The sequence below is a fragment of the Schistocerca nitens genome, chromosome 2 (genome assembly GCF_023898315.1).
Source record: "Schistocerca nitens isolate TAMUIC-IGC-003100 chromosome 2, iqSchNite1.1, whole genome shotgun sequence".
Taxonomy (NCBI): domain Eukaryota; kingdom Metazoa; phylum Arthropoda; class Insecta; order Orthoptera; family Acrididae; genus Schistocerca; species Schistocerca nitens.
Window position 1 is genome coordinate 1,170,989,441 of NC_064615.1, and position 21,081 is coordinate 1,171,010,521.

Sequence of the window (21,081 nt, forward strand, 5' to 3'; positions counted from 1 at the left end):
TTATAATGTAATAGCAAAGAGAACTGCACAAATAACTGTAACAATTGGAAATATAGCAAACATGTCTTGTGAATGAAATCTGAAACATTTGTGAATGGTTTAGTGAAAAAGACAAAGTTTTCCGCACTATAGCTATTTTTCTAAATAGCACACAGTAGCTCAGAATATTGTATTGAATGTATCTCATACAACTGAAATTGTACGTAAGTGTTTAACAGTTCGAAATAATTGCGTCAGCTAGAGAATTTCGTGTTAAATGTAAGTGCTGTGACCTCTGTTACCAAGAATATTAGAATTTTGGTTATATTATCCTGATTAACGCAGTTCACATTTTTCGTTCTTATTTTGCTCCAGTGAGGATGTGCCTACAATTATTTGGATTTTGAGAACATAAAAAAATTTGATCTTCATTGTTCCTTTATTGCAATGATTCAAATGTTTGATAGTAGTTGTTTCGGCTTTCTTTGCGATGATATTTCGGTAGTTTTGACACTCCTTGAAATTTCGATAGTATAATAGCCTTAAAATCAGCGTTTTGTGAAGTGTGTTTCATCGCCACCGTAGTTCTTGTTAATTCTGCTATCATCATTACTGTTTCTGGAAACAATTAATTCTTAATATTTGTCACAATATTTCCCATTGTGGAATCTACATTAGGGATTGCGGTTATCGCTGAAACAGCCGGTCTCCATTTGCACTGATTTTCTTTAAATCTGTAGTTTAATCTGACATTTTAAATCACTCAAAACAACCCTTTCTTGAAATGACCGATTTTTGGTTTTTTTATTGCTGTTACTTCCAGCAGAAAACGTACATACTGAACAAAGTTGGAAAAGTTCTATGACTCCATTAGATTTTTGCCTTATACATTTCAAGACCCATGGAATCAAAATATCAAAAAGAAAACTATCTCTGTCCGTCATGTCTTGCTTTTCTGTAAAAGTAGTGAGAGGCTGCATAATACAAATAATGATCAGTATTCCCATATTGATTCAAATTTTTTGAAACTCTGCTGAAAAGTCATGTTGTAATCGAGGATCATATCACTATTAGGGCATTGCGAATAGTTTGTGACAAATGGTGTGGATTGAGGTTACAGGAATCTGTTTTTCGTGTGAAGTTGTCTGTTTCCAAGGGCTACAAGCAAACAAATGCATACGATGCAGACACAGGCAGGAGATAAGCTGTTTCCTACTTTTATTATAAACTATGGGCGAATGAGTGAATGAATTGTTACGTTTTTAATTTATTACTGTTGCCATAATTTCCTTTCTCTTTTACGTAGTCAAATATACGTATCTACTTTGTAAAAACAATGCGAAAAAAGCTGATTTTGCTGACAAAATGAAAATGCTTATTCGAAAAATGAAATGAACAATGTAGATAGTAGGCAAAATACAACACTTAGCAATAACAACTACCTGACAGTAGTTAAAATTTCAATTAGTCCATTGGCCAATATTAATTGTCCAGTCTGTTCATAAATACTCTTCCTATAATGAGATGGTATTTAAATTGGGTCCTTTCATCAGAAATAATATAACTCATATAACTCTGACCTTTCAGACGCTGGAAAACTTCCTACCAAAGATAAATGTTTTTTAAGCTACAAACAACATGCTTGACATACACTCCTGGAAATGGAAAAAAGAACACATTGACACCGGTGTGTCAGACCCACCATACTTGCTCCGGACACTGCGAGAGGTCTGTACAAGCAATGATCACACGCACGGCACAGCGGACACACCAGGAACCGCGGTGTTGGCCGTCGAATGGCGCTAGCTGCGCAGCATTTGTGCACCGCCGCCGTCAGTGTCAGCCAGTTTGCCGTGGCATACGGAGCTCCATCGCAGTCTTTAACACTGGTAGCATGCCGCGACAGCGTGGACGTGAACCGTATGTGCAGTTGACGGACTTTGAGCGAGGGCGTATAGTGGGCATGCGGGAGGCCGGATGGACGTACCGCCGAATTGCTCAACACGTGGGGCGTGAGGTCTCCACAGTACATCGATGTTGTCGCCAGTGGTCGGCGGAAGGTGCACGTGCCCGTCGACCTGGGACCGGACCGCAGCGACGCACGGATGCACGCCAAGACCGTAGGATCCTACGCAGTGCCGTAGGGGACCGCACCGCCACTTCCCAGCAAATTAGGGACACTGTTGCTCCTGGGGTATCGACGAGGACCATTCGCAACCGTCTCCATGAAGCTGGGCTACGGTCCCGCACACCGTTAGGCCGTCTTCCGCTCGCGCCCCAACATCGTGCAGCCCGCCTCCAGTGGTGTCGCGACAGGCGTGAATGGAGGGACGAATGGAGACGTGTCGTCTTCAGCGATGAGAGTCGCTTCTGCCTTGGTGCCAATGATGGTCGTATGCGTGTTTGGCGCCGTGCAAGTGAGCGCCACAATCAGGACTGCATACGACCGAGGCACACAGGGCCAACACCCGGCATCATGGTGTGGGGAGCGATCTCCTACACTGGCCGTACACCACTGGTGATCGTCGAGGGGACACTGAATAGTGCACGGTACATCCAAACCGTCATCGAACCCATCGTTCTACCATTCCTAGACCGGCAAGGGAACTTGCTGTTCCAACAGGACAATGCACGTCCGCATGTATCCCGTGCCACCCAACGTGCTCTAGAAGGTGTAAGTCAACTACCCTGGCCAGCAAGATCTCCGGATCTGTCCCCCATTGAGCATGTTTGGGACTGGATGAAGCGTCGTCTCACGCGGTCTGCACGTCCAGCACGAACGCTGGTCCAACTGAGGCGCCAGGTGGAAATGGCATGGCAAGCCGTTCCACAGGACTACATCCAGCATCTCTACGATCGTCTCCATGGGAGAATAGCAGCCTGCATTGCTGCGAAAGGTGGATATACACTGTACTAGTGCCGACATTGTGTATGCTCTGTTGCCTGTGTCTATGTGCCTGTGGTTCTGTCAGTGTGATCATGTGATGTATCTGACCCCAGGAATGTGTCAATAAAGTTTCCCCTTCCTGGGACAATGAATTCACGGTGTTCTTATTTCAACTTCCAGGAGTGTATATAACGACTTGCTGGGAATGATGAAGTTCATGTACACTTTTTTAAACTGTATATCTGACAGTGTAGAACCGCACAGCCGAGAGTTCTGTAATACTATCGTACTCCTGTCTTGAAGGCCGCTTAGAAGCTTATGAGGTAGGTCTTTTGGCTGCACGATGTGAGAACTGATATATTCAAGTGTATTTTCGACAAGACTTACTGTAATCGACCCGCTCCTTTGTAACCTCGTTTAAGGGCATTAACATACCCACCATTTCTGACAATAATTCCATGCAGTTCAGTACATCCAGACTAGGGACAGTGTCATTCTGCAATACAACCGGTATTCGGCGAAGACAGCGAGAAACTATTCTGTAAACCAGGTGGGGGAAAGAATAATATGCGCGGATAAACAGGCTAAACCTCATACGTAAAAACTTAGAGATAAGTGTTACCATCTGTTGCTGGGTACGGAACTATGAAAATTGACGGTGGTTTCATCTTAAATAACGTAAAGTGATATTTATGGGTGAGACCAATTTGATAGTTCCTTTACCCAGAAACAGATGGCAATACTCACGCCCGTTTTATTTGTGCATATCTTCTATTGTACTCTGATCGGATACACGCATCGTCGAATAGCCTGCGCCACACAATAACAGGTACGTTATTGGCTGAGCAACGCTGTATTGATTCTCATGTCACGTGTTAGCAGCTCGGTTCTAGCTGTCGGATTTCTTATTGAAATATTATTCATCGCTTTTGCCAGTTCTTATTGAAATAGCATTCATCGCTTTTGCCAGTTTCTATACAATGCGTAACCCAATATTTCAAAGCAATGGAAATTTCATGAATAAATATTAATCGTTTTATAAAAAAGTTTTATTTCAAATCCAAAAACTTTTGGACCACTGTTACAGCAAATTTTGTACACCGTATTCTTTAGCCGTCTATCAGTAAAAAAAAATTTAAATAACCTGGTATAGCGGAGAACAAACAAATACCGAAAAATACCTGTTATTCATAACCAAAATACCGGTACTGGTTTTAACCGATCGGTTTTTCTCATCTGTAGTCTGCATATGCATACTGGGTGATCAAAAAGTCAGTACAAATTTGAAAACTGAATAAATCACGAAATATTGTAGATAAAGAGGTACAAATTGACACATATGCTTGGAATGACGTGGGGTTTTATGAAAACCTAAAAAATACAAACGTTCAAAAAATGCCCGACAGATGGCGCTTCATCTGATCAGACTAGCAATAATTAGCATAACGAAGTAAGGCAAAGAAAAGATGATGTTCTTTACAGGAAATGCTCAATATGTCCACCATCATTTCTCAACAAAGCTGTAGTCGAGGAATGATGTTGTAAACAGCACTGTAAAGCATGTCCGGAGTTATGGTGAGGCATTGGCGTCGGATGTTGTCTTTCAGCATCCCTTGAGATGTCGGTCGATCACGATACACTTGCGACTTCGGGCAACCCCAAAGGTAATAATCGTACGGACTGAGGTCTGGGGACCTGGGAGGCCAAGCATGACGAAAGTGGCAGCTGAGCACACGATCATCACCAAACGACGAGCGCAAGAGATCTTTCACGCGTCTAGCACTATGGGGTGTTTTTTTTGGGTCTATTAAAACCCCATGTCATTTCAAGCATGTGTGTCAATTTTTACCTCTCTATCTACATTATTCCGTGGTTTATTAAGTTTTCAAATTTATACTGACTTTTTGATCGCCCAGTACATTATTAACACACTATTGAAACCACGAAGTTTTCATCCGGAAACTGACGCGTCTGCCGTTGACGCACATTTTCGTGTCAGCACGGATCCATTATTCGTCGGGATGACACACCTCCGTAAGATGACAGGGCATTGACGATGTGGAGCCTATCGCCTGCCCGACAGTGGACAGTGACATTTTCCCTTTCCCCAGGGACCGAGGGGTCGCGTACGCCGCCCGACAGCAGCCCCCCCCCTCCCCCCCCCCCCTCCCCCGGCGTTCCCGCATCTCGCCTCTTCAGAGATTCCGAGTGTTGCTGCCTGTTACTGACTGCTGTTCTCTGTAAGCCGATTTCCTTCTGGCTGCGCGTTCCCTGGTGAGGTTATATCAATTTCTCGTTCGCTTTCCTCTTGATGTGGGGTAGCTACAGTTCGTCTCATCCCCTCTACGTGGTATTATGCATAGCTTATCAGTAGACTACCATTGACTGCTTCCCTATTCATAATACTTTCTGATTACACCGTTACGAGCTTGCTAGTTTGTGCCAATTTCCCAAAACACCAAGGTCACTGGCATAACTAACTTTATTTAGTTGCACTGTGCTTCTTTTCTGATTCCGCCTTGTTACTTTACCATATTGAACTGTGTCAATGATGCAATTGATGTTGTGTATCTTGCATTAATTCATAATAACTTTTGCCAGAAGTAATTTTCAGGTTATAATTATTTGCTAAGCTAATTCAAAAAGAAGTCACAATACTCATGATTCCAGCCTGTACCCACGAGACTGAATAAACTTACAAGCTGCTTACGAAATGCATTATGCCGATTCTTCAATAATGAGTAATATTCAGTATAGTTATGGTTTGCTTGAGACAAATGGCTGATTGTGTATTATGTAACCTAATAATAAGAGACTTTAAAACTAACGTAATGATCCTACAGAAATGAAATTCGCTAAAATTTCAAATAATCTGTCTTACGTTGCAAAATTTTGGAGAGGCAGTGAAACTGGCGTGAAATCACAATTCTAAACCAGGTATAGTCAAAGAGTCAAATGTATATCAAAGATGACTATCATTGACCTTCCATATAAGACTAAAGTGAGAAGTACTATTTCGACAAAAATGTGAAATAAAAACATGTAGCTTCGGCAAAATATATGACACATCAAACTAAGGAACTACGCAACAAACTACAGTTGTTTGGAGAAAAAAAATTCTTTAATACAAAATAAACTTTAGGGACACATTCGAGGATCTGGCCGAAAGAGGTAATACGGCATAAGCAAGTGTGATATTACAAATAACATTTCAACTGAGATACATGATCAGACTAAACTTTTAAGTGAAGCAGCTGTAACAGTACAAAGTAAAATCGTAGAGTGACTTAGTTCTGAATGATCAGACCACTTCCGTTACACAGAGTTTCCAAGTGCAAGACCACTTTGTACATTATCCTTCCTAATTATGCGTCCCACATTTTACTTTATTTCAGTTACTATAGTATCGTCCCAGTTTTGCATGGTTAAAGTTGTTTCATTTACCAACTTATTCTCATCATGTAGACTTGCAATATTATTCTTTGTGATATTATACTTGTTCGCGACAGTATCATCTTGTTCAGCCATGGCCTTGAACGTGTCACAAGTTTATTGCATTTTGCTGAATTTATTTTTTTCTGAAAAATTGTTGTACTTTCTTGCATAATTCGTTAACTTAATGTGTAATTTTTTTTCCATTCTAAGTAGTATTTTCTTAAATTTTTATCGAGACGTCTCGTTTAACTTTAGTCTCATACCGAACGCTATTGACTGCCATCTTTGACAGGCAACCGAGAGACTCTCTCAATGAACCTATCTCTCTCTCAGTTCATAGTTACAATTCCATATCTTTGTACCTGATGACGCCTTAACAGCTGAAAACTGGATTTTGCAAAACACCGGAACAGAAAATCACGTATCGTGAAACTGCTGAGCACGCACGGTGGTTGGTTTCCAATTCATAATGCTTCGTATTCTATTTAGATGTCAGCCCATTCATATCCTCACAGCTCCCTAGCTGTGCTAAGGGTATCTTACTCCATCTCGCAAGTTTAGTTGGAATTTCTCCAGGAGTGCAAGCTATGCTTATACCCCATGAGTTCCTACACCTACTCCCAAGAATAGAGATGCTAGGGTTGTCTTACTTAAATAGTAGCTATCTCTTGTTACTAACTCATATATGTGCCAAGTTTGTTTCCAGTTGCTCCAGGCTCTCCGTAGCAGTGCTGGAACTCACGCACCTACTCACTCGTCCACCCTCCCTCCCACACCCACCCACTCACCCACACACAGACACACAGACACACACACACACACACACACACACACATGTAATACACGATGAACACAAACTCAACAGACAAAACTTTGGATGTTGTTTTCAGAGTATTTTGTTATGAGGCGTGTAAGGTTTCTTATGGCTCGCCACGCCGTAATAATTTCATCATGACGTAAAAGGCGCGTTACACCAATTACCGTTGTTTCAGCGAAACTCCCGTCAGAACAATGAAAAACCCGTAATAAGAAGTCCACAAAATGTACATAGAAATGAGACAAGTGCAACAATCCTAAAGGGAAACTTGTAGGGTTTATCTCAGCGTTTTTACTGTGTTCTGTCGATGCACAACCCAGTTCGTAAGAAATCCAAACCAGTTCCCTTACAGGTATTGTTCAAATTGCCGAACTGCATTAATGCGACAGCACGTATAACGTCGCACCATCGACTGATTTGTTGCACGCTCCTGTTACATGCTTGCTATTGTTGCATATTAGATCTTCTTGGTGTCTTTGTGCCACTTTCCCGTTGCGTAAACGAACACATACACAAAGATCATATCAGCTAATTCTTTATCAGTAAACATATCCACACTGACGTACATCAGTCTCAACGTAGAAGAAACAATGCCGGTAAAACAAACCCAAAGCAGAATCTAATTGTACTGGATGTAAGCTCGAGGACGAACAGTAACGGTCCAACACACACGGTCGACATTTTCACTGTTGTACCGATATTTTCGATGCGGTACACATACGGAAATTATGTGGCAAGATGGAGCCAATTTATTGTAGTGGCTTATCGTGGCTTTGTGGTATAAGTACATAGCCCGCTGAATTCTGTCCATTTCCGTGAAGCGAACCTAATACCATTTTGTTACGCTATGTAGGCTTCCATTAGCTGACAGTGAAATGCACTCTATCCACAAAGAGGATAATGTAGAGAGCCGACCCACGTAAGAAGATCACATGGTGTACGCTTTCGCAAGACCTCCATTCTGGGCTTTCTAGCTTCATGCACCGACGAAATTCCTGGCTCTGAATGTCGACGTTTCTTTTTGTTTCAGATTTAACGACGCTCTCACTCCTCTCATACGTCAAAGAAACGTCAGCTGCAGCTAAAGCAACAGAAGCAGGACCCTGGAGTTTCAGTACATACGCATAGGTGATTAAGACATTATGGCAAGCCTAAAACTGCGCAGGATATATGCTGTAGAAACGGACACGTACTTCAGCCGTATGGCTGATCAAGAAAACCCTTAGAGAAGAGTACGAAGGCGGATGGATCTACGAGAGGCAGTCTTAACGGCAGACTTCATTGTCTGCACACGAGGTCAATCACCGCAGTGACGAATGGCAGAGAAGTCGGAGAGCGGCGTCTCTGAGGTGGTGGTAAACACCAGCTTCGATGACTGCATATCCAAGTACCGCGACTTCTTTCTACCCAATGGTGAGTCTGTACAGTATTTACTTTCTGTATGAGACGATTCAGGGTGTCCTCTTAGTTTTGAGTTTTATTATTATGAATCCCGTTTAGCCTGTATTAGCCGCATTTAGCATTTCTGTTCAACCTATACGTAGTTCCTACCAGTGTCCTCCATAGTTGCAAATGGCTAGTGCTTGTGTTACGGCAGTAGCTCAGCATGCTTTATAATGTAAGCGACAATTTTGTTGTCAAAGATGACAAAGATTCCGGCCCATATTTCTTTGGTTTCGGTAATGTGTACAGTCTGTGTTTCTCACATTACTAATAAATGTATTAAAATATAGTTAACGTAAAAGTAACATGTGTAAATATAAACAATATGAAGTCCATTATATTTTTGTTTAATAGTTGCATTGTCTCTGGACAGGGATATGTGTAAAAATTTCGATAAAATGTTAGCTTTTTGGGTAATTTCCAAGAATGATTGCCTATCGAAGTCGCGGGGTCCAAACGATACATATCGAACGTGAAATCCTAAATCGATCACGCGACTCTGGTGACGGACGTTTTGAGTATGTTTACGGTGGTCATTACAGCAATGACAAAAGAAGGCCCTCACAAAAATACTGATAATTACAAAGGAGATGACTTACCTTACTCGTCGTCGGTGTGGTCGTCACGTGAAAGTCCATGTGATGTGTACGTTTCGGGAACAATTCCCTTTTTGCCAGTAATTCGCGGAGGTATCTAATTTAGATCAACTAAGGCAACGAAGGAAAACAGATAAAAATGACGATCACAAATAATTGATCACAACACGCGTCACCTCAGTCGCGTGATTGATTTAGGATTGCACGTTCAATATGTATCGTTTGACACCCCGCGACTTCGATAGGCAATAATTCTTGGAAATTACCGCCTTTTGGGTCGGTTCCTTCGTCTAGAATACCACTCGGATCTTTTTCATGTGAGTAAAAATTTCTGTTCCCTCATGAATGTTTGGATTTTTACCTTTATTAGTCCTATGTAGAACTGTGATGCATTGTACCATGGCTGTTGATTAGCGATTTTGCCGCTGTTCATGTACTCTCGGAATCTCATTTTAAAATTTCTCCCTCTTTGACCGATGTATAATTTTTTAGCAGTCTTTATTCCAAACTCCTGATCTGGAAAACTTTGTTGGATATTCAACTGAAATTTATGTTCGTGTTATTACCATGTTCTCTGTCTAGTTTTTAGATTTGTTTTTCGTAGAGCGTGTTGGATTTTATCTGATATTTGTAACCGGGATGGTAAAACAATATTTTTGGCTCACTCTTTCTTTTGAGTTCCTTAAGTATAATTTCGTCTTTCAACGTAGTTGCACTCGTTTTGTTTATTTTGGAAAGAACTCTCTTGGCAATTGTACAATTGTAGATTTATATCCATTGTTGTGTGCTGTAGTTTTAAGTGTGGCTATTTTTGATTTGCTATTGTCTTGACTTAGTGGAAATTTATAATTCTGTTAATTCAAGATCGAAAATAGGTTTCATTGTCACTTAACTGATTGTGGATCACAGTGTTTGTATTGTAAGTTTTCTGAAAATGCTGGAGTTATGTGCTGTATTTTCACTCCAAGTTTAAACGCAGCCAAAACCTCTCAGACAAACAGAAGCTAAGCGATGTCAAAGTTAGCGTAAGGAGGGCTATGCGAGAAGCGTTCAGTGAATTCGAAAGTAAAATTCTATGTACCGACTTGACAGAAAATCCTAGGAAGTTCTGGTCTTACGTTAAATCAGTAAGTGGCTCGAAACAGCATATCCAGACACTCCGGGATGATGGCATTGAAACAGAGGATGACACGCGTAAAGCTGAAATACTAAACACCTTTTTCCAAAGCTGTTTCACAGAGGAAGACCGCACTGCAGTTCCTTCTCTAAATCCTCGCACAAACGAAAAACTGGCTGACATCGAAATAAGTGTCCAAGGAATAGAAAAGCAACTGGAATCACTCAACAGAGGAAAGTCCACTGGACCTGACGGGATACCAATTCGATTCTACACAGAGTACGCGAAAGAATTTGCCCCCCTTCTAACAGCCGTGTACCGCAAGTCTCTAGAGGAACGGAGGGTTCCAAATGATTGGAAAAGAGCACAGGTAGTCCCAGTCTTCAAGAAGGGTCGTCGAGCAGATGCGCAAAACTATAGACCTATATCTCTGACGTCGATCTGTTGTAGAATTTTAGAACACGTTTTTTGCTCGAGTATCATGTCGTTTTTGGAAACCCAGAATCTACTATGTAGGAATCAACATGGATTCCGGAAACAGCGATCGTGTGAGACCCAACTCGCTTTATTTGTTCATGAGACCCAGAAAATATTAGATACAGGCTCCCAGGTAGATGCTATTTCTCTTGACTTCCGGAAGGCGTTCGATACAGTTCCGCACTGTCGCCTGATAAACAAAGTAAGAGCCTACGGAATATCAGACCAGCTGTGTGGCTGGATTGAAGAGTTTTTAGCAAACAGAACACAGCATGTTGTTATCAATGGAGAGACGTCTACAGACGTTAAAGTAACATCTGGCGTGCCACAGGGGAGTGTTATGGGACCATTGCTTTTCACAATATATATAAATGACCTAGTAGATAGTGTCGGAAGTTCCATGCGGCTTTTCGCGGATGATGCTGTAGTATACAGAGAAGTTGCAGCATTAGAAAATTGTAGCGAAATGCAGGAAGATCTGCAGCGGATAGGCACTTGGTGCAGGGAGTGGCAACTGTCCCTTAACATAGACAAATGTAATGTATTGCGAATACATAGAAAGAGGGATCCTTTATTGTATGATTATATGATAGCGGAACAAACACTGGTAGCAGTTACTTCTGTAAAATATCTGGGAGTATGCGTGCGGAACGATTTGAAGTGGAATGATCATATAAAATTAATTGTTGGTAAGGCGGGTACGAGGTTGAGATTCATTGGGAGAGTGCTTAGAAAATGTAGTCCATCAACAAAGGCGGTGGCTTACAAAACACTCGTTCGATCTATACTTGAGTATTGCTCATCAGTGTGGGATCCGTACCAGATCGGGTTGACGGAGGAGATAGAGAAGATCCAAAGACGAGCGGCGCGTTTCGTCACAGGGTTATTTGGTAACCGTGATAGCGTTACGGAGATGTTTAGCAAACTCAAGTGCCAGACTCTGCAAGAGAGGCGCTCTGCATCGCGGTGTAGCTTGCTCGCCAGGTTTCTAGAGGGTGCGTTTCTGGATGAGGTATCGAATATATTGCTTCTCCCTACTTATACCTCCCGAGGAGATCACGAATGTAAAATTAGAGAGATTAGAGCGCGCACGGAGGCTTTCAGACAGTCGTTCTTCCCGCGAACCATACGCGACTGGAACAGGAAAGGGAGGTAATGACAGTGGCACGTAAAGTGCCCTCCGGCACACACCGTTGGGTGGCTTGCGGAGTATAAATGTAGATGTAGATGTAGATTTTCTTTCCGAAAACTAGGCTTTGTTGTTCACGTTGTTCCTATTTCCTCCATAGTTCCACTGATTAGGAATAGACGGTGATCGACATATCGTAGGTAGCAATGTCTATTATTGTATATGTATGGAGTGTAGCCATGTATAGATGTGAAATATGGACGATAAACAGTTTAAACAAGAAGAGATATGGTCTTACAGAAAAATTCTGAAGATCAGATGGATACATAACGTAGCTAATGAGCAGGTACTGAATAGAATTGTGTAGAAGAGGAATTCTATGCACAACTTGACTAGAAGAAGGGGTCGGTTAGTAGGACACGTTCTGAGGCATCAAGGTATCACCAGTTTAGTGCTGGAGGGAAGTGTCGAGGGTAGAAATCGGAGACCAAGAGATGACTACATTAAGCAGATTCAGAAGTATGTTGGTTTCAGTAGATAGAAATGAAGAGGCTTTCACATGATCGAGTTGCATGGACAGTTGCATCAAACCAGTCATTGGGCTAAAGACCACCACCACAACCACAACAACGTGAAAAAGTTTGTACGACGGCTTAAAAGTAAAATATTAGTAAGTTTCAAACAGTCTAACACATCCGAACGCTTGTAGTATTTATTATGGACTAGATTATGAATTTTCTATGGGACCACTGATGATGAACATGTGCTCGATACCGGTCTGTTAAATTAAGAAATTGCAGAATGTCACAGGAGGGGTGGTCAGTATTAATGGATACGGCAGGAGCGACGATTGGAAGCAGTAAACACGGATTCTTAAATGTATGCCTTAAGGGTTATGAGCATTTGAAACTGTGAAACTGCTCTATTCTACTACAAACTCTTTGCTTCGAATTTTTTCAGAGATCGTATTATGCACCAAAAAAAAAAAAAAAAGACAAAAATGTGCTGTAAACTGGGCTCTAAACTGCATGTCTTAAGACCTATGAATACTTATTCATCTTCACCGATGTAGAACACGCTTCTTCTACTGAACAGGTGTCCCCATAGCTCTTAAGGTATGCCTTTAGAACCCATGTTTAGTAGATAAGTGTTGCCGTAGATAGAGCTTGCCGTAGAAGAGGTTTGCTTCACAGGATAGAAAAGCTCGTTGCTTTCAAGGCACATGGTTATTAGAATTTCTTGCTTCGAATGATCGTTCCTGTCATATCTCTGAATGTTGACAATTACTCATGGGACAGCCTGTATGAAAAGCAAGCAGATTTGTCTTTATGTACAAAACAAATGTCGTTTATCAACTACATTAAAGCCGTATGACACCATGACTTCAAAACATTTGCTAATCTATCTGACAAGATAAATGGAGTTCTACTATCCTATCAGATAACTAACAAAGAAAGAATATGCTTAATATAAAGTCCTTAAAGACATCGCTAACTATGTTCAAATCAACAGCAAGTCATCTTCGTACTTCTTTTTCCTCCTATGCCAACCTCTTCATCTGAGAGTACACTTGCAATCTACGTCCTCTGTTTGCTGGATGTATTCCAGTCTCTGCTTTCCTTGCCCTATACAGCTCCCTCCGGTACCATGGAAATCATTCCCCGATGTCTTAATAGATGTCCCATCATCCTTTCGCTTCTCCTCATTTCTTGCCTTGTCAGTCCACCTAATTTTCAACATTCGTCGGTAGCACCAAATTTCAAATGCTTCGATTCTCTTCTGTTTCGATTTTCCCACAGTCCATGTTTCACTACCAAACAATGCTGTACTCCAACCTCATTGTCTCAGAAATTTCCCCAAATTAGGGCCTATGTTTCATACTAGTAGACTTCTCTTACCCAAGAATGCTCTTTTTGCATTTGCTAGTTTGCTTTTGATGTCCTCCTTACTCCATCCTTCAACGGTTATTTCACTGCCTAGGTAGCAGAATTCCTTAACTTCATCTACCAGCAATCCTGATGTTAAGTTTCTCGCTGTGCTCGTTTCTGCTACTTCTCATTACTTTCGTCTTTCTTCGATTTACTCTCAGTCTGTATTCTGTCCACATTGGACTGTTCATTCTATTCAGCAGATCATGTAATTCTTCTTCACTTACACTCAGGATAGGAATGTCATCAGCAAGTCATATCATTGATTTCCTTTCACCTTGAATTTTAATTCTACTCCTGAACGTTTCTTTTATTTCCATCATTGCTTCATAGATGTACAGATTAAACTATAGAGGCTAAACACTAACATCCTTGTCTTATGCCCTTCTTAATCCTAGCTCTTCGTTTTTGGTCGTCCACTCTCATTATTCCCTCTTGGCTCTTGTACGCATTGTGTATTACCCATCTCTCCCTATGGCTTACCCCTACTTTTCTCAGAATTTCGAACATCTTGCATCATTTTACAGTGTCGCTTTTTCCCGTTCGATGAATCCTATGAATACGTCTGGATTTTTCTTTTGTTTTGCTTCCATGATCAACCGCAACGTCTGTATTACTTCTCTGGTGCCTTTACCTTTCCTAAAGCCGTACTGATAGACATCAAACACATCCCAAATTTTATTTTCTATTCTTCTGTATATTATTCTTGTAATCAACTTGGATGCATGTGTTGTTACGCTGATTGTGCGACAATTCTCGCACTTGTCACCGCTTGCAGTCTTCGGAATTGTGTAGATGACATTTTTCCGGAAGTCTGATAGTATGTCGCTGGACTCATACACACCAATGTGAATAGTCGTTTTGTTCCCACTTCACCCAATGATTTTAGAAATTCTGATGGAATGTTATCTACCCCTTTTGCCTTATTTTATCTTAAGTCCTCCAAAGCTCTCTTAAATTCTGATTCTGATTCTGGGTCCCCTGTTGTTGTTGTGGTCTTCAGTCCTGAGACTGGTTTGATGCAGCTCTCCATGCTACTCTATCCTGTGCAAGCTTCTTCATCTCCCAGTACCTACTGCAACCTACATCCTTCTGAATCTGCTTAGTGTATTCATCTCTTGGTCTCCCTCTACGATTTTTACCCTCCACGCTGCCCTCCAATTCTAAATTGGTGATCCCTTGATGCCTCAACACATGTCCTACCAACCGATCCCTTCTTCTAGACCATCACCAGTTATTTTGCTCCCCAAATAGCAAAATTCCTTTACTACCTTAAGTGTTTCATTTCCTAATATAATTCCCTCAGCATCACCCAATTTAATTCGACTACATTCCATTATCCTCGTTTTGCTTTTGTTGATGTTCATCTTATAGCCTCCTTTCAAGACACTATCCATTCCATTCAACTGCTCTTCCAAGTCCTTTGCTGTCTCTGACAGAATTACAATGTCATCGGCGAACCTCAAAGTTTTTATTTCTTCTCCATGGATTTTAATACGTACCCCGAATTTTTCTTTTATTTCCTTCACTGCTTGCTCAATATACAAACTGAATAACATCAGGGAGAGACTACAACCCAGTCTGGGTCCCCTAAGTCTTCTAAATCGACTGCTGTTCCTTCTTCTATCACATCGTACAAATCTTCACTCTTTATTTAACAGTGGAATTCCCGTTGTACTCTTAATGTTACCACCCTTGCTTTTCATTTCACCGAAGATTGTTTTGACTTTCCTATATACTGAGACAGTCCTTCAAACAGTCTTTTTCGATTTCTTCACGTTTCTAGTGCTGCCATTTCGTCTAAGCTTCCCTACACTCCATGTTTATTTATTTTGTATTCCTGAATTTCTCTGAAAATTTTTGTACTCCCTTCTTTCATAGTTCAACTGAAGCATTTCTTCTGTTACCCATAGTTTCTTCGCTGTTACCTTTTGTGTAATTATGTTTTTCTTTCCAACTTCTGTGACTGCTCTTTTTAGAGATGCACATTTCTATTCAAGTGTACTGCCTACTGCGCTATTTCTTGTTGCTTTATCAATAGCCTTAGAGAGCTTCAAGCGTACCTCGTCATTCCTTAGCACCTCCGTATCCCACTTTTTTGCATATTGATTCTTCCTGACTAATCTATTAAAGTACAGCCTAGTCTTCATCACTACTACACTGTAATCTGAGGCTTCGTCTACTCCTGATTACGCCTTACAATCAAATATCTGGTTTCGAAATCTCTACCTGACCATGATGTAGTCTAACTGAAATCTTACTGTCTCACCTGGCCTTTCCTAAGTTTACATCCTCCTCTAGTGATTTTTAAACAGAATTTCGCTACTACTAGCTGAAATTTATACAGAACTCAATTAGTCTTTCTCGTCTGTCATTCCTCGTCGCAAGCCCATATTCTCCTGTAACATTTCCTTCTGCTCAGTTCCCTACAACTGCACTCCATACCGTCAGGACTATTAGATTTTCATCTCCCTTTACATAATGCATTATCCTTTCAGTATCCCCATATACTTTCTCTACCTCTTCATTTTCAGCTAGCGAGGTCGGCGTGTATATATGAACTATCGTTTTCTGTGTTGGTTTGCTGTCGATTCTGATACAACTCTATCACTGAACAGTTCGCAGAAACTCACTCTCTGTCCTACCTTCGTATTCATAACGTATCCTACTCCCGTTATATCGTTTTCTGCTGCTGTTGATATTACCCTATACTCATCTGACCAGAAATCCTTGTCTTCTTTCCATTTCTCTTCACTGATCCCTATTATACTGTATCTAGATTGAGCCTTTGCATTTCCCTTTTCAGATTTTGAGCTTCCTTACCACTTTAAAAATTCTGACATCCGGCTCCTTGAATGTTATTCTTTTGTTGGTAATTCAATCTTTTTCTCATGGTCACCTCCCCTTTGGCTGTCCCCTCCCAGAAATACGCATGGGGGATTATTCTGGAACCTTTTTCCAATGGTGAGATCATCATGACACCTTTTCAATTAAAAGCCACATTTCCTGTGCATAAACGGTATGTATCTAATGCAGTGGTTTCCATTGCTCTCTGTATCCTCATGACGTTGATCATTGCTGACTCTTTCGGCTTTAGGGGAAGATTCCCACCCTAAGGACAAGAGAGTGCCCAGAACCTCTGTCCGCTCTTCCATGCTCTTCGGCCGCCAATGCTGATTACTAAACAAAATTTATGCGGTTGCGATTGCGGGTCCGAGGACGTATTGATTACTAATCAAAGACGCCACCCCTTTAGTACAGGTGCTTCGTATGTAGCATAACGAATAAAACAGTTAAGTAGAGTGACAACAGTGAAATAAGTAATCTTAGAAAAATACAAGAAGACTAGATATTTGAATACTAAATTGTATCCAGCATACCTAGAAATAAGCGAACTACTGCAGAACCCAATATTTAACATTGCAATGAACATTGTCGCCACATATAACAGAAATCAATACAAGACTATTAGACATTGAAGCAGCAAGGAAATTAAAGCATTTGTTCGTACTTGAAGTACACTTTTAAGTTTGAGGATAGCTGTGCAGTCACTTTCAAAACACTCCATGCAAGCTGTTGAATATATGATCAAGAATATACGAAAGTAGTTCTGCTGAATCAGTAAAACATATGTATTCAACTCGATAGACCTTTAGGTTAAATTTTCGTGAAAAGCGGATGTGGCCACAACGTGATAAAAAGGGAGAATACTGTCACAGCATTTTCAGATTTTTGTTTGGGCAAGATCGTGGGAAGAAAAATAAGTCTGCAAACCTTTTAGAAGCAAGTTTTGACATCCTTGGACGCTGTGATTGGTACCTTTGCTTTGAAAGGAACATGTGAACGTGTTACATAGCGATTGTTGGGTTGAACCAAGAGTGAGGGGTGAACCAATTTCCCAGAGTTTGCTGTCTTGTTGAATCCCATAGCCATTGTATAATGTACAAAGTAAAAACTGCGGTATCCAACACTGGTGTGAACGTGGTTTCCCTTTCTGATGGCGCTATATTGCTGAGCACCGATGTCAGATACCTATTTCTGCTCCGATCGGTTTTAAACAAAGCAGAATGGTGTTCCTTGTAGCAGTAAAATCGAATGAAGGCCTGATTTAAAACACTGTGACAAAATATCCTATACAGCATAACTGTTTTGCGTTTCATTTCCTTCCTCTGTATTGCCTGACATGGCTATCACACTGTGTTTATTGTTACCAATTGTTTTCTGAGATCCTGATTTCTCTTTTTGCTTTAGCAATGTCAGCGAATGCACAATAGTTTCAGCAGACTTAACATTCCGTGATGTATTGGCCATGTTTTTTGCATGAGTGACGGCTTAATTATGCCTGCTCTTAATTACTTCACCAGCAACGCAGTTCGCACTATAAAAGTAGCAATGACAACCCGGAACCATAGCATTAGCCGCCCATGAAATCAAAGGTACTCAGAAGACTGCAGCCAGTCTGCTGTCGTGTCTCCCCAGTAACCTTACAGCATACAGCGTGGGTGATGGAGCGTCGCGCTGCGGAAGCCGGAATATATCCAGCTGGTGCAGAGCAATAACGCCACGCCATCTCACGGATCGGTTAAGGGCGCTGCCTGGCTGGTACCGGAGTACATCGGCACCGCCAGCAGTGGCGCAGGTAGTGTAGCTGTCACCGGAGGCGATATTTTACTCTGCGCAAACCACTAAGTAATTTTTTCCTAAGAAAATCTTCACCTGACCACTTCTATTATTCGCCACTGTTAGTTTGCAGTATCTGAATGCGCCAGTAAAGTAGAAAATGATTTTAAACGAAAGTAACTGTAAGTCTGGAGCTCTTATCTGTTACCAAACTTCCAGTTCCTCACTCTAAGCCGATCATACCATCTACTATTGTAAGTTACTCAAGAAGTGTAATATGCCAAAGCTTAAATGATGGTGCTATTACTTAGAGTTATTGTTTGGATGTTATAAGTACTTAATTGTGTTCAGAATGAACCTGTGAGGACGGAGCGTGAGTCGTGCTTGGGTAGCTAAGGCGGTAGAGCCCTTGCCCGCGAAAGGTCAAGGTCCCGAGTTCGAGTCTCGGTCCGGCACGCAGTTTTAATCTGCCAGGAAGTTTCAGTTATTGTGTTCTTTGATAATAGGAACCCTTACAGTTAAAGTTCGTACAGAGAGGTAACACGGTAGAATTCAATTTTTAGAACCAAATGTTGTTACTGTGTGGCAGAGAAAACACAGTGGCAGCTTAAATATTTACGCAATTATGTCTCCCATTTTATGGTAATTATATCGTTTTTACCATAAAAAACTGTTATGAAACAATATAAGTACACTATTCATGAATAAAATGATAACTTCAATCAAAAACGTTTTGTTTTTACGAACTTCCAAACGGATAAAAAATATTTCTCTTCATGCTTAGTAACGGGAAAGCTCTCGAGTTCACTGCTTCCACAAAACGTCATAAAATAACTTAAGGAATATTGAATTCACTTTTGCCACAATCATTACTCAATATGTTAAAAGAATTACTGTCTCATTAATAGCCTTGTACTCGTACATGATTGACTTAGCATTAGAAAAATAATTTTTTTTTACTTCACTGCTGCAAACTGCCGAGTCATTACGTCTTTAAAATACCAGCCAGTTGGTGCTGTTAGTAGAAGCTCAGAGCGTTTGCTGCTGAGGTGTGAGTCGGGGCACGAGAGATGCAGAAGGAGTGTGACATGGACTCAGCCACTCACAGTAACGGGCTAAGTAAGGTGCCTCGGCTTAGCCAAATAGTACTGTGCAAGAGTAAATTCCTATCACGACTAGTTGCTTTACATATACCGACCCTGCTGTTGACTTTGACCTTCCAGATATAGTTATTGACCTTCCTTCCATGTTCCACTTACGACATACACGGCTTTGTTTGCGAATTGCACATCCGTATCAGGTCAAGAGAGAAAAGAGCCAAAATTAAAATTTTATGTGACACCTCTTTCAATGATAAATGGATAAAACTCGTTGAGTCAGCTTTGTCCCATAGTAGCTCGTTCTGGGATACAAAAATATTAGATGAATACAAGGTTTGTTACCTTTTGCGTCCTTATAACACAATACACTGTACGTAGCCATTCTTGAAGTCATACCTGTAAAGCAAGTATTCTGGGTTTTATGACCACTGCTACGCCATTGATAATCTGAGGTTCTAGCTCGGATCAAATCGGTAAAGCCCCTCTGTCTCACGACTGGGAGATGTTTCAGTTGTTACAAATTGCAAAGAGCATCTGTCAGGAAGCTGTAAACTGAAGCGTCGTGGTCTCTATGGTAAAGGGATGAAAAAACGAACAAAATTTTCTAATTAAATGAGGGGGGGGGGGGGGGGGGCGGGCGGGTGACGAATTGCAAACCAGTTTCTGTATGGATTCTCTGCTATCGATACACAAAATGAAGCTTTACATTAAACAGGCAGTTTCTAGCGTGGGTGTTAAAGCTGTAGTCTGAACAGACACGTTAGAATAATTTTTAATTTTAGAATCAGCCATTGCCAGTATAAAAATTGTGGGGTGGCACCAGCCAGTGCAGTATGCGTACTGGCTCCGTGACTGGGTACATGTAATAATTTTCATTTGAGTCTTCTGTATTCTGTGAGTTTTCTGCTGAAAACCAGAAAGTAGTAGCAGTGTCGCTGGAAGGTACGAGTGGATGTAATGTGAAGTTCGCAAAAAGTGTTTCCCTCATGCCAGTGAGAAATGGATATTCTTGTTAAAGGAGTTCTTGCATCTAATATACAGGCTTCAACCAAAATATCTGGTTAGCTTCTATAGTCGCAGCGATTAAATCAGAAAGCTAAAGCAAACCTCACGTTTTTAACAAAGTTGTATATAGGCTCTACATGTCACCAAACTACACCACCTTGCTCAGTTGTGACAGTGGAATTTGCTTATGACAAAAAGGTATTTAACATTTAATTAAAATCTTTGAAATGTGTCCCGAGCATTCTCTGCTGTTTCTACGAACCTCATTAACAGAAAAACGTGTTAGCATTAAGGTTTCTAGCACCACTACTGGAGGATCAAAACACAAACATATACTTTACCACATACTCCATGAGATATATATCTTGCTCTGTGTAACAGATACGTTTCATTAAGGAAAATGAAAAGAAACTTGAAGATACAACAGATTTCTGGATAAGTCGTTTATTATTTATTTCTGGATACGTCTAAGTCGTTTATTATTATACGTTTAGCGTAAGCATGTGTCGAATGGAATGTGTGTAATCATAACTATAGACTGTAATAGA

The 21,081-nt window shown here is 41.0% G+C and overlaps 1 protein-coding gene across 1 annotated transcript in view; it reads left to right on the plus strand.

Moving 5' to 3' along the window:
• The window catches only part of LOC126235632 (PDF receptor-like), a 368,747-nt gene that overhangs the window by 144,095 nt on the left and 203,571 nt on the right, over nucleotides 1-21,081 (plus strand). The window contains exon 2 of the mRNA XM_049944344.1: nucleotides 8,149-8,531. Within this exon, the coding sequence (XP_049800301.1) occupies nucleotides 8,435-8,531 (97 nt within the window). The 5' untranslated portion in view covers nucleotides 8,149-8,434. The remainder of the gene's footprint in view (nucleotides 1-8,148; nucleotides 8,532-21,081) is intronic.